Here is a 14,439-nt window from a genome sequence, read left to right as displayed (position 1 = left end):
GGATATGTTGGTAGAGGATCTTTTGAATTAATTATGTCAGTTCTTGTGTTATATTCTCTCCTCCGTATATTATCGTATATTTAATTATATATTTGTATTTCGACCCTTCTCTAAAAGTGATAAGCTGGGCTTTATTTATAGTTAATATAAACAAGCGGCGTAAAAGAAAAAATATGGTTATTATTGGATGACTGCTTGCAAACCCTCTTGAATTTATAACCTGAATAATAATAATCTGGCTAGACAGTTTATAAAAGGTAGATTATACCTATGTGAAATAATTCATTATAATTTAATGTCTGTAGTGTGTTAAAGTACATTAATAAAATATAAATTACCTTATATATTATTTAGAACAATATTATAGCTATCAAATTACTTCCAGTACTAAACTTTGTTTATTGCTTTGTAAGTAGTTGTTATTATATTCATTATAATACTGAAACTGAAATTTCTAAAACACATAAAATTGTGAGCCATCTTTTACGACTTTATGATTAAATCTTTTATTTTCGAATACATATCATCTTTGAGTCCTCATTGATTGAGTCCTCATCATACTGATAACTCTAACCAGAAAACGTGAAGAGTCTTCAAACTTTGGGTAGATGTTTGGCAAAAACTCTTATTACTTTCAAGTTTATTCTGTCGGGTCTTTCAATATCCCATTATATCGTTTTATTTATTTTTGTACGATAAAACAAAAAATAGTGATGTTTGTTTTAACTTGTGAGACACCGAAACAAGTTTTTGGTTATAAAAAACACACTTCACCATTTTTTGAAGAAATCGTTTTTTGAAAACGATTTCTGGAATAAAAATCGAAACGTAAAACATGTGTGATTCGATGACTCAGAAGCCAATCGGTGTAAGTCAGTTAGTGTTTAAAATGATATAAAAAGATGTTTGTGGGAGTAGTTGGAAATTATCAAGGCTTTTCACCGAGTCCCTACATACGCCAGGGAAATAAGGCAAAAATATCCAATGTTCGGGACACTTGACCAGCCAGGTTTCAAATATAATATAAGTATTATATTCATAAATTCAAACAAGGAAATTATCAAGGCTTTTCACTGAGTCCCTACATACGCCAGGGAAATAAGGCAAAAATATCCAATGTTCGGGACACTTGACCAGCCAGGTTTCAAATAGTTTTTTTGGGTACTTTATTTATACCAAATTCATTATAAACACAAAAATGCCCTTCACAGTTCGAACGAGAATTTTAGTTATTAACAAATAAGGGTCAAAATGGCAGTTTTTCGGTTTAAATCGCTGCAGGTAAAAATAGGGTAATTAAACATCTTATTTATAGTATCCCTCTTTCAGCAGATGAGCAAAGGTTTAAAACGACAGTTTTTTAATTTTGGGCCGGTCATTTGTTGCTTCGGAAATTGCAAAATAAAAATAAAATCTCGAAAATAAAAAAATTGCTATTAGTTTTGCGAAAGTCACTACCCAAACAGCACACTGGCGTCTTTAACTCGTCTATAAGATGTCGCAATCCGGCAAACTAGACGTCTTAAAGATGTCTGTTGTCTCCTGAATGGCGTCTTTAAGACGTCTTAAAGACATCGAATGTTACAAAGTAAGTTGTCTTAAAGACATCATCTTTAAGATGTCTTAAAGACATCATCTTTAAGATGTCGTAAAGATGTAGATTTTAGAACGTCTTAAAGATATCTATCAAAGGACGTCTTACATATATCTTGCTTAGGCCATTTTAAGCCATACTTATTCATTCCCTTTGACACAAAAGTAAAAATAATACAAAAATTTCTTATATTTTTATGTATATTTTAACTACAAACCAATGTGTACCTGCTTAATCTACTACAAATATAAATAAAAAAATATAAGTAAAATATAAAATAAAAATTTGTTGTATATTTCACAAACGTTGAACTGTATTCTCAATCATAGAGTTTATAAGTGACGGGTAACATTAAAAAAAATATATTATTTTATAACTTTAAACAAAAATCAATTAACTCTTATAAAATGTTATAAATTAAAAACTTTGTTATAATACCCAGAAAACCCAAGGAAAAACTTTAACTTTTTTCCTATTTTTTTAAAAGTTTTATTTAACACTGTTGCCTTCCTGTCACTTGCCCTTCTCAACCAAGTTTGAATTGCACATTCACTTGTTTTTTGAGAATCTGCTAGTCCTGTAACATCTGCTGCTCCTAAAATGTAAAAATATTTATACAAATATAAATATATAAATAAGAAACTCGAAATAAAACAAATATATTTAAGTGACTCACGTAACAACAGCGTTGCTAAACGGGTATCATTAAATTTTCTGTTTCCTTTCATGCCCTTCCAACTATATTTTAGAGCTTGGTCATTTGATAGGATAACTTGAAAAGCCCTTTTAATAAAATCATATGCATTGCGTCCACCCAGCTTAGATATCTCTTGGAGCTAAAATTAAATATAAATAAATAAATTAACTATAAATTTAAAAAAACAAGTTTACAGTTCTGAAACACCCCCGTTTTGCAAAACTGTTGACTTTTCATATATTAGGCAATATTTTGTAACATAATAAAAAAAAAAATTACCCCTAACTGCTACTACGGTCATTCATTATTGTTATTTATGTTATTTATATTCGATAATGAGTCACTTTACTGACTTAGTACATAAATAACTATTTTTTGAACCTTTTATTGTAGGTAAGTAATTGATATTTATTCAATGTAGGTAATTGATAGGTGTACTATTTCTATTCATACTAATAATTTCTAAAGAACAATAGATAAGCAAAAAAGTATTACAATTGGTAGAAAACACAAAGACATTTTCTATTATAAATTACATTATTAATTACCTGCATAAGATCAATAGTGGGCACAGCATTATCTCTTAATCTAACAAGAGATCTGGAGGTTCGGTCAATGTATTTTTCGGAGAAATGCTTAGAGCATAACACACTATATGTTGTAGGTACCCAAGCTCCTCTATTTACAAAAGTAATCCATTTTTTTCTATGTTCTGGATCCTTTGGAAATCTAAAATTAAAATATGGGACTAATTATTTACCTACTAGGTACAAAGCAGGCCTAAAACAACATTTTATCTAGTTATTATTTAAGTTTTAGATTATTTAACTTAATCTTTAAACGCCCAAGGTAAAAAATATGCACCTATGCATATTCCCTAGTAACATATTTATTATGTGTTCCAAAATTTTTCAAAAATTATTTATTGTTATAAAGATGGCACCTTATCAAATGTTAATTTGATTCTACGGATATTTTTGAAAATAAAAGTGATCTCGTAAGTTGGGTTATCTTAAAGATGAGTTTGCACAAAATGTCCAGCCTTGGTAAAATTTTATAACTCTATAACTAAAGGTTTTTATATAATTTATCGTTAGCAGTTACATAATCCACATTATGTTTTTTAGGAACCAGCTGTACAGGGTAATTTTTTTGAAGACTTGTTCATCCTTTATATTATTAGTTTAGAAAATGCTGTGTTTACTAAGCATAAGATCCTTAAGTTTAATCTATTTCTAACGTTTGTAACAACTCTTAATAAAATATATTAGCTATTTTCGAGGTGAACATTGTTTACCCACCTTTGAGCATACATGGAACCTACATTGGGCATTTAAGGGTTAAGCCAAAGCCAAAACTATTAATAAAGCAATTGTTTTAATCTTTAATTATAACTTTCCAGGTAGTTCTGTACTTTAAACAATTTGACCCCAGCTTTTATAAGCTGATTTTTATCTATAAAAATTTGAGTGACTAACAATTGGTTTCTAGGCATCCACAACATCAACCCATTATTCTAAAGAACCATACAAAACCAAATGTTATACCTAAATAAAGGAAGAACTATAAATACTTAAAAAGTTTTTATAATATACAATGTTATTTTAAGAGAAAAAAATTTAGTACAGCTGTTAGTTGTTTATACTAACCTATGAAATGTTATTCCAGACGTTTTCTTTTTATCCACACCAGCTCTATGATTACAACTTTTCTTATAGCGCACGATACCATTGTCTTTTTTAGTTTGTAACACACAAAAAACAATAAAACTAAAATAACACTGCGAAATAAACGAATTCAGTAACCCAAGCACAAACAACAAGTATTTGATATTTTGACGTGGTATGACTAAAATCTAAAATGTAGTAGCAAAATGGCGGAGTGATGAGTGATCACACTTTTGGTCACGTGACATCTCCTCCACTCCACTGAGATTGAGATATTCCAGTTTTCGAATCGAAAAAAAGTGGAGTTTTTATTTAGATTCTATGTTAATTTTTATGTTTTTCTAAAATCGGATTAAAAAAAATATTACACCTTTAAAGAAATACCTTTTCTTAAAAAATTTGATCTTATATAGACTTTCATAAGACGTCTTAACGATGTCGACATTAGATATCTTTACGATGTTTAAAAGAAGACATCTAGAAGATGTCTGCTTTAGGTCTTTAGGCGTCCAGACATTTAACAGACATAAAAAAGACGTCTTTACGATCTTGTGTGCTGTCTGGGTATAGGACTTTCATATTGCATGAAAGTCTGAGTCAAACAGTCCATACAATTCACAAAAAATTTTAAGACGATTCGTCAATTAGTTTAAATTTTATTCAATTTGTTTATCCTAAAAAGCTTTTTTTGCAATGTCATTGTTCAGAAAATAATAACAATATAGCAATTCTGTGAAAACTACATCAAAAAAGAATAGTTATGTTTTCAAAGTATTTAAAAAAAATCATCAAAAAGTCATTTGTATTATTCCGAAAATATTTTATTAAAGTAGAGTCATTTTTAGCTCATGATCAATTTGAATAACTTTGTTAATATTGACTGTAGACTAAAGCTCTTTTAGAATTTGAAAAGCTGGTATTTCTACACGAATTTTCAAAAGAAAACTTTTCGCCTAGGTTAATTCTGTTACTCCAGTGAATAAGTCGTTAAGTCGATTTTTTGCCAAAATGGGTTAAGTGAACCAATGAGTGCAGAATGAATTCTCAGATGTTGTAAATAAGTAGTTAAGCTGTGAGCGGACTCTAGCCAATGTTATACGTATGTGTATTTTTGTCCATCTTTGAAATTGATGTACTATTTAGATTAATTCGACTTACCTAAAAATTTAATAAAATAATATCTTAGGAAATAAATGGCTAAATTGACCTGCTCAGTTATGACCAATAATCGTTTACTGTGCTTAACAGGTTAACTCGAGTTGACGTCTTTTGGTCCACTCTGGCCACTGTGCATAACTGGTTAACTATAATACTTATAGTTATTACATCACGACATTTTATGACTAATTTACAATCTAAAGCAGATATATTTTGTCATTTCCCACTTACGAGAGCCATTATTGTCGAAATCGAACTAATAAAAAAAATTACCGTCCAGTTTGACTACTTTAAAAATGTTGGATTTGTGTAAGGAAGGACGAGCATCTTCTGCTTGCCTAATTATTTACACTAAAATCTTTCGTGATTTAAGTTTAGATTAAAAAAAAAACAAAGCAGCACACGTCACAAACGTGACAATTTTAATGTACAAATTAAATTGTCCTCAGAAGGAGAAACTAAAATCCAATTAATAGCCGAAAGAGACGAACATCATAGCATGCACCAATTTGCTTATGAGCAGAAAAGTCAAGAAAAAGCAATTGCTGAAGAAAATCAATCGAAAAGAGTTTATGCATTTGACTTGCAACAGTGCCTGCCTACCCCTTAACTTACAACCTCAGTTTCTTTCCACAAGAGGCAGCTGTGGAGCTTTAATAGTCTAAGAGCTAGTGAACCCTCCGACTAACGGTCGTCCTGTAAAGCTAGAAATTTTTCTAGTGATAATTCATAGCACATCAAGGCTAAAAACCATGACACGGCAGGCCTCAGCGGTGCACGTGTATCTACCAGGTGAATCGAAAAGTGCAAATTTAGGGGGTAAAATAAACTTTCTCCTGTAAGGTTTAAATTTAAGTGTGTGTTTGAGTAAGTCATTTAGAAGAAACGTGTACAATGACAGGCGATTCTGAAGAGCATAAGACCTTGCCAGACGAGGGAAAAAATTAGGGGTTTTTCCTAAAATTATTCTTTTTGCATCGAACAATTTTTTTTAGGTTTTTTGATACATTCCAAACAGAAAACGTCTTTATTGATTTTTCTCTTAAGTTAATAGTTTTTGTTATATAAGCGATTGAAAATTTTGAAAATGGCGAAATCGGCCATTTTTAACCCTAAATCGGACATTTATCTAAAAATTTCAATGTTGCCAAGGTAGGTAGATATTCTTTAAACATTGATTGATGAAATCCCAAAGAGTTTTTTTTAATACAATATCGGAAACGCCTTTGTTTTTTAATTGCTAATCAAGCGGGCGCGACACTGTAGTGAGGACGTTTGAGTTGGCATAAATTCATTATCTCGAGAACGGGCAAATTTCGAGAGAAACCCTCAGACAGGTCGATTTTTATTTTTAAATTAGGACTTTTTGGCATATATGTAATACTAGTGACGTCATCCATCTGAGCGTGATGACGTAATCGATGATTTTTTTAAATGAGAGTAGGGGTTGTGTGATAGCTCATTTGAAAGGTTATTTAATTCTCTATTCACTAATATAAACATTAACATAATTATTTATACAGGGTGTACAAAAAATTTTTTTTTTTTAAATTAACTTTGATTAAATTTGACAAATAAAAGAAAAAAAATTTTTTGTACACGCTGTATAAATAATTATGTTAATGTTTATATTACTGAATAGAGAATTAAATAACCTTTCAAATGAGCTATCACGCAACCCCTACTCTTGTTTAAAAAAACCATCGATTACGTCATCACGCCCAGATGGATGAAGTCACTATTATTATATATATGCCAAAAACTCCTAATTCAAAAATAAAAATCGACCTATCTGAGGATTTGTCTTGAAATTTGCCCATTCTCGAGATAATGAATTTATGCAAACTCAAACGTCCTCACTTATACTACAGTGACGCGCCCGCTTGATTAGCAATTAAAAAAACAAAGGGGTTCTCGATATTTTATTGCAAATAACTCTTCGGGATTTCATCAATCAATGTTTAAAGAATATCTACGTACCTTGGCAACATTAAAATTTTTAGATAAATGTCCGATTTAGGGTTAAAAATGGCCGATTTCGCAATTTTCAAAATTTTCAATCGCTTATATAACAAAAACTATTAACTTAAGAGAAAAATCACTAAAGACGTTTTCTGTTTGGAATGTATCATAAAACCTAAAAAAATGTGTTCGATGGAAAAAGAATAATTTTAGGAAACACCCCTAATCTTTCCCCTCGCCTGGCAAGGTCTTATGCTCTTCAGAATCGCCTGTCATTGTACACATTTCTTCTAAATGACTTACTCAAACACATACTTAAATTTAAACCTTACAAGAGAAAGTTTATTTTACCCCCTAAATTTGCACTTTTCGATTCACCTGGTAGATACACGTGCACCGCTGAGGCCTGCCAGGTCATGGTTTTTAGCCTTGGTGTGCTATGAATTATCACTAGAAAAATTTCTAGCCTTACAGGACGACCGTTAGTCGGAGGGTTCACTAGCTCTTAGACTATAACCGCACGGTGCATGACATGGTAACAGAGAATCAGCCACAGCAACTTGCAATTTGCCTTAATCATTTTTTAACACACTTGCTTTATGGAAAAACCGAAGTAAAATTTTATTCAGACACGTGTGGTGGTCAGATTAAAAATAATGTCGTTGCATTAACGTTTCTTAATTTTGTTAATCAAAAAGCAAACCTGAAGATCAACCACAAAATTTTGGTTAGTTGTCATACGCATAGGGAGTGTGATACTGACCACTCAGTTATTGAAAGAGCCAGGGAAAAACAATTTAAATAAATCATCTTAACGGCTGGGTACAGGTAATCAGAATTGCTAAACAGAAGAATCCCTTTGAAATTGTAATGATGTTGAAAGATAATTTCTTCGATTTAAATTCACTTGTGACGAAACATGACCCTTAGATTATCAAGATTATTAAAAATCTTGATAATGATGGCCAGATGTTTCTGTGGAAACCAGGCTTCAATATGTTAAAAGCGACGCCCAAATTTCATTTAGATGCTCATTAAAACAAGAACATCTTTTTAAAACAATAAATTTTACTCATAGAAGACGTCCAACTATATTATTTTGTTTACCTAACATTAACAAGAAATGAGTGTCGATAGCTACAGAAAAGAAAAAAGACTTATTATTGCCTTTAACAGATCCATGCATCATTCCATGCATTTTATCAAAATCTTAAACCGAAAAAGGATGTCGTCAATGATCCTGAGCTGGAGGAATTGGATCCTGACCAAGCTATACAACCTAATTCAAAATAAATGTTTTTTAAACTATAAAATTATTTTTGTTAAATTTTAAATAAAAAAATATTCTTTTAAAGTCATTAAACCGAAAAATCAAATACATAGCGTCGCCACAAAGCAACACAGTAGGATATGTACATATGCACGAATGCACCGATCAACCAGATAAGTCATATTGAACCGATGCGATGTGTATTTATATACGCAACGCATATACGGTGCACTCGTGCAACAGTAGGATATGTACATATCCTACTTTTGCTTTGAGGCGACGCCGACGATAGATTGACTTATTTTCAATTAACATATTGGGTGAATAACTGGGTAAGTCGACGGTGAATAAATGTTTAACCCTCATATCTTCCCATATCTCATTAACCTAATCACTTAGCAGTTACAATATGAGACCAATAATATGTTTGTATTCTATCTTAATTTTATGTAAAGTTTTAGCATTGTGTGTGTGTGTGTGTGTGTGTGTGTGTGTGTGTGTTTGGCATCAGACAAAGTCTATTTGCCACAGACTATAAGTAATGTAAGAAAGATCAAATGTCTACTTTCGTCCTAATCACAAAATGAACTAATATGTCATAGACTCTTTTATTAAATGAAGCAAGGAGTGCTGAAATATTTACTGGAAGAGGAAATTTTATATTATTTAATTCCGTCATTAGCTCCAATGTTTCAAGTGTATATTTAGTGCAGTCGAAGAATATATGGTTTAAGTCACCTATCGACATATTTTTGCAAGAACATAAAGGCGAATCTATTATATTTATTTTGTGTAAGTGTGCTGGGAAACGACCATGATGTAATTTCAACCTAGTAATGATTGAAGAATATCGTCTGGATACAGGGAAGGTGAGATGAGGAATGTTCTTTGGCAAATCTCTATGTATCCTATAATAGTGACTTTGCTATTTTTCACTAATATTTGTATATAATGATTCCCAATCGCTTCTGATTTTATTTCTGAAAATCGCTAAAATATCGTTTGCGTCTGTTTCATAGATAATATTTTCTAAATGGCACGCGTCCTTAGCTGCTATATCTACATGCTCATTGCCAATAATACCAGCGTGTCCTTTCACCCAAATGAAACGAACTTTTCTGTCAAGCTTTCCCAGATATTGAATAATTTTCTTTATGTCATATATTATAATGTTCTTATAATGTTTTGTTGGGTGAGAAAGTAATGCCAATAGTACTGACTGAGAATCTGTCAAAATAGCAATTTTCTGAACCTGATTTTCTAAGCACCATTGCAGCGCTCTTTTAATTGCTAATGCCTCGGCTGTAAAAATAGAAGTAAAGTCCGCCACACGATGCAACTGTGTATGACCAGTGGATGGTACATAAAAGGCAAAACCCGAGCTTTCCCTACTCTTTGATCCGTCTGTGTATACTGCAACTTCATTATCCTGTGCTCCCAAAATGGATTTCAAGATCACATTATTTAAGGATGATAGATTTGAATACTCAGGGAATATGACCCTCGGTTTAACAATTAAGGTGTCATATTTGCATTCGTAAAGTGGGTATTTACTGTGGTTATGAATCCACTTTTCATAGGGGTAGGTATCAATACAAGCATCAGCCAAAGGAGGGGAACGTTTTTTTGACCAGTAACGGTTGGTGAGATTTTCAATATTAACCAAGTTAAGTTTATTAGACAAATACATATTACATGACCTATATTTAACCATATGTTTTGCAGCTAAATACTGTCTACGAAGATATAAAGGAGGTTCTTGTGCTTCAGCAAGAATTGCATGATTTGGTGATGACAACATCGCGCCCAAGCATAACTTAAGTGCTTTAGCTTGGATGCAATCCAAAATGTTTAAGTTACTGGTAGAAGCTGATCCGTATAGTGTACACCCATAATCCACAATCGATCTTATGTAAGCTCTATAGAACATGAGAGACGTATTAGGGTGAGCTCCCCAACTTTTTCTGCATATAACTTTGAGTAAATTTAGACCTTTCTCACATCTTTAAGTTTATTAGACAAATACATATTACATGACCTATATTTAACCATATGTTTTGCAGCTAAATACTGTCTACGAAGATATAAAGGAGGTTCTTGTGCTTCAGCAAGAATTGCATGATTTGGTGATGACAACATCGCGCCCAAGCATAACTTAAGTGCTTTAGCTTGGATGCGATCCAAAATGTTTAAGTTACTGGTAGAAGCTGATCCGTATAGTGTACACCCATAATCCACAATCGATCTTATGTAAGCTCTATAGAACATGAGAGACGTATTAGGGTGAGCTCCCCAACTTTTTCTGCATATAACTTTGAGTAAATTTAGACCTTTCTCACATCTTTGCTTAATATAGCTAATATGATTGGTCCATAGCAATTTACTATCCAGGACAATGCCTAAATACTTATAACTAGTAACTGAAGGTATAGTATAATCATCGATAGTAATAAAATCTTGTGGCCGTAATCTGTGCCTAGTAAAGCACAGTTGGACCGATTTATCAGACGATATACTAAAACCAGAATAGGAAAGCCACCTCTTTAAACAACTCACAGCATGGTTCATTTTTTCCAAACAGAGATCATACGTCTTATGGGTGACATATAGACAAATATCGTCCGCGTACTGTATTATTTTAATATTGTCATCCAACAGATCATGCAAATCAGCTGTATATATATTAAAAAGTAAAGGACTTAGAATAGATCCTTGAGGCAGACCATTGTATATAACGCGTGGTCCATGTAATATGTTATTGTGGTCTCGAACATATATTTTTCTATCCTTGAACATATACAAGATATTGGTTGATACTTTGGCATTAATACCCATTTGAATCATTTTCTTCAACAAAATATTCAAATCTACCACGTCATATGCTCCTTTTAAATCAATAAATAAGCAGAGCAAGTATTCATTTTTTGAAAAACAAATTTATATATCCGTCACTAAATTTGTTACAGCGTCTATAGTTCCATGACCCCTCCGAAATCCATATTGCGCACTCGGTAATAAAGCGTTACTTTCAACAAAATGTTCTAACCTAAGTTTGATCAATCGTTCAAACGTTTTTGTAAAGCATGACATTAAAGAAATTGGACGGTAAGATGAGGGTAAACTTAAGTCTTTTTGTGGTTTAGGAATGAGACATATGATAATATCTTTAATTTGATCTGAATAGTCTTGCTTCATCCACCAATCATTAAATATATTTAGTAAGTATAGCTTTGCTACCTGTGGAAGACTACATAAAATTTTGTAAGTGAAACCATCTAATCCGGGAGCCGTACTGCGAGAAGTTTTAAGTGCTAAATCAAGCTCAGAAATATTAAAAGATTTTGACATGTAATCAGACTTTTCATAATATAAAGGTTTTTTATCTTTATTTTCCGAAAGAAAATTAGAAACAGATGCCGGAGCTAAATTATCTAATATTTTACTTCTTAAGTCTTCAGACAGAGGAAGCGTTTTTTTGGAAAAGGATTTATTGCAAATAGATCTAACCACATCCCATATTTTTTTAATTGGTGTACTTTTATTCAGTTGATTTACGTAAGAAATCAAACTATTCTTGCGTTTTTGTGTAAAGAGTTGTTTAGTTTTAGCAGCTATATTTTGATAAGCTATGTAATTTTCAAAATTGGACAGTTTTTTGTATTTTTGTAAATATTCTTTGCGCTTCGATATCATATTTTTACATTCCTCATCCCACCAATAAGGCAGATTGGTACGTGGTGTAAATGGTTTTTTTTCTGGCATGGAACCGGAAGCTGCCGATGCAATTGAATTAAAAAGGAATGCTATTTTTTCCGTATTGTTTTTAAAATTATTTAGTGAGGCTTTAGCAAAATTTGCTTCTATATTATTCTAAAAGAGTTGCCAATTTGCCCGTAAATCATTCCACTTAGTCGTGGGATTAATTAGAGTTGACGAATAATTTGTCTGAATTTCAATAGTAATTGGGAAATGATCTGAACCCAGAGTATCCAATGTTACTTCCCATGATATTTTATCAGCTAGATGAGGATATATGATTGTTAAGTCTACTGCAGATTTACGACCGTTAGGAGACATTCGGGTAGGCGTACCATCATTTAGAGTTACTAAATCAAAATTGTCCATGGCTTCTACTAAAATTTTCCCATTCTTATCATCTAGAATTGGATCCCATGAGCTGTGGTGAGCATTGAAATCACCACAGAAAATGGTAGAGACAGCAAATTGTTCAAACAGATTAGACCAATCCTCTTTGCTTACTTTTATGTCTGGCGGTTTATAAATTGATACAATATTTACTTCTAATTTAGGAATATGAACTTCGCATACTTCTATACGAGAATTAAAGTTGTAATTAATAGGTATTTTTGTAAAGTTAAATTGTTTAGTGATGTAAATGCCAACACCTCCATAACCATCATTCCTCAATTTTTGTATAGAGTTATAGCCTTTTAGACGGAAATCGTAACCCGGTTTTAGCCATATTTCTGATAAGACTAAGATATCACAGTACGTCGTATTTAAAAAATGTAATAAACTCGCTTGATTCGACAAAAGAGATCTACAATTCCATTGTAGGTTTCGAACTATGTTTTTATTGATTTGTTCTGTCATTTTGGGTTATATTATAATTGCTATTTTCTAATATTACATCTTCACTATTGCTCACTTTATCAAATATTGAATTAATAAAACTAATAATATTATTATCATTTACCGATTTTGGATTTTTTATTTTTGTCTATGACGAAAGTAGATATTTGGCTAATTATTTTCTCTTTGAATGTCATAAATTCGTCACGGTAAGGGTTTGGTAGAATTGAAGTGTGAGGACGATCTATTCTTTGCTTTGGCACCGGCAAAATGGTAGGAGTCAAAGTTGGAGAAACTGGAGGAGAACTGTATTTTCGTCGTTTCTTACTCTGTGTGGAATCTTGTGCATATGAACTGGTTCGATTAGTTTTAGGATTAGATAATAAATAACTGGATTCATTGTTTGTAGAAGTTCAGGGAAATTTTCTAAGTTATTAAATATGGCGAATCTATTGTTGGTAGCTATTTTAGCGTACGAAGGATTAAGATAAATAAATTCAGCTTCTTTGAAAGATATATTTTCGAAGGCCATTATTTTTTTAATCTCAAACTGCTTTTTATACACAGGACACTCTCTAGAAATAGAAGGATGCCCACTGTTTTGACAGTGAACACAGAATATCTCATCTGTATCACAACTTAAATCTTTTGAATGATCTTTAGAACATTGTTTACAACGCGGTTTACCCCTGCACTGCGACTGAACGTGGCCAAAGCGCAAGCACTGAAGACACTGAACTACTGGGTGTATATACGGCTCGACAGGAAAATTTACCATGTTAATTTTGACACAATCAGGGATTTTATTACCTGCAAAAGTTAAAACAACAAGCTGTCTCTTTAGATATTCGATTTTATTTGTATTATTATCAACTACTTTCCGTGTTAAACGTTTAACCTCTGTGACTGGACTATTAGATTCTATCGCCTTTAAAATAAAATCTTCCGTAAAAAAGCTATCAACCTCTCTAATTATGCCTTTTTTATGGTTGAAAAATTTAGGAATATATGCAATTAGTTCATTAGAAGTAATAATTATATGATTAATTAGCGAATTTGCAATATTAAAGGTTTTAAAAATAACTTTGACACGTTTTAAACCGACCGATTTTATATCAAGAATGTCCCTTTTAAATTCATCTACCTGCTGAAGATAAAAACCTATTCTAACCGGAAAAAGCTTGCCTATGTTTTTATTTGTACTCTCCAAAAAAACACAATAAGGCCCTACATCTCTAGCAGAAAATTTATTACTCAAATCATACGTCCTTTCAACTGTTGTTTCCATATCCGTTGTTTGTTTAGATTCCAAAGCGGGCGGTCCTTCTGGACCGCCCGAATCGTTGCTCATATTAAATAATAATAAGTTACCTTACCTTATTTGTGAATTTCTACAAAATAAACAAAGAAACTACTAAAAATGATATCAATTATAAAATAATTAGCCTAATCGCTTGATCGCACCAAAACACTACCTTCTCGAAACAATGTTGATACG

At 31.9% G+C, this 14,439-nt stretch overlaps 1 protein-coding gene across 1 annotated transcript; it reads right to left on the bottom strand.

Moving 5' to 3' along the window:
• Positions 1-1,647: 1,647 nt before the first annotated feature.
• LOC126880698 (uncharacterized) lies at positions 1,648-4,112 on the bottom strand. The gene is made up of 4 exons (XM_050644737.1): positions 3,941-4,112; positions 2,840-3,020; positions 2,271-2,430; positions 1,648-2,189 (listed from the first exon to the last, which is right to left on the bottom strand). Exons 2-4 carry the CDS (start codon positions 2,843-2,845, stop codon positions 2,005-2,007), a joined length of 351 nt encoding a protein of 116 aa, XP_050500694.1. The 5' UTR covers positions 2,846-3,020; positions 3,941-4,112; the 3' UTR covers positions 1,648-2,004.
• Between the last annotated feature and the right edge of the window lie 10,327 nt (positions 4,113-14,439).

The sequence above is a fragment of the Diabrotica virgifera genome, chromosome 2, assembly GCF_917563875.1.
Source record: "Diabrotica virgifera virgifera chromosome 2, PGI_DIABVI_V3a".
Lineage (NCBI taxonomy): Eukaryota > Metazoa > Arthropoda > Insecta > Coleoptera > Chrysomelidae > Diabrotica > Diabrotica virgifera.
The sequence above is the reverse complement of the archived record's forward strand: the minus strand, read 5'-3'. Positions and strand labels throughout refer to the sequence as shown.

What these genes read in the sequence shown, in the direction of transcription:
- LOC126880698 (XM_050644737.1), bottom strand. An exon ending in TTTAGCAACGCTGTTGTTAC is followed by an intron (nt 2,190 to 2,270) that starts GTGAGTCACTTA and finishes TTTACATTTTAG; the next exon opens with GAGCAGCAGATGTTACAGGA.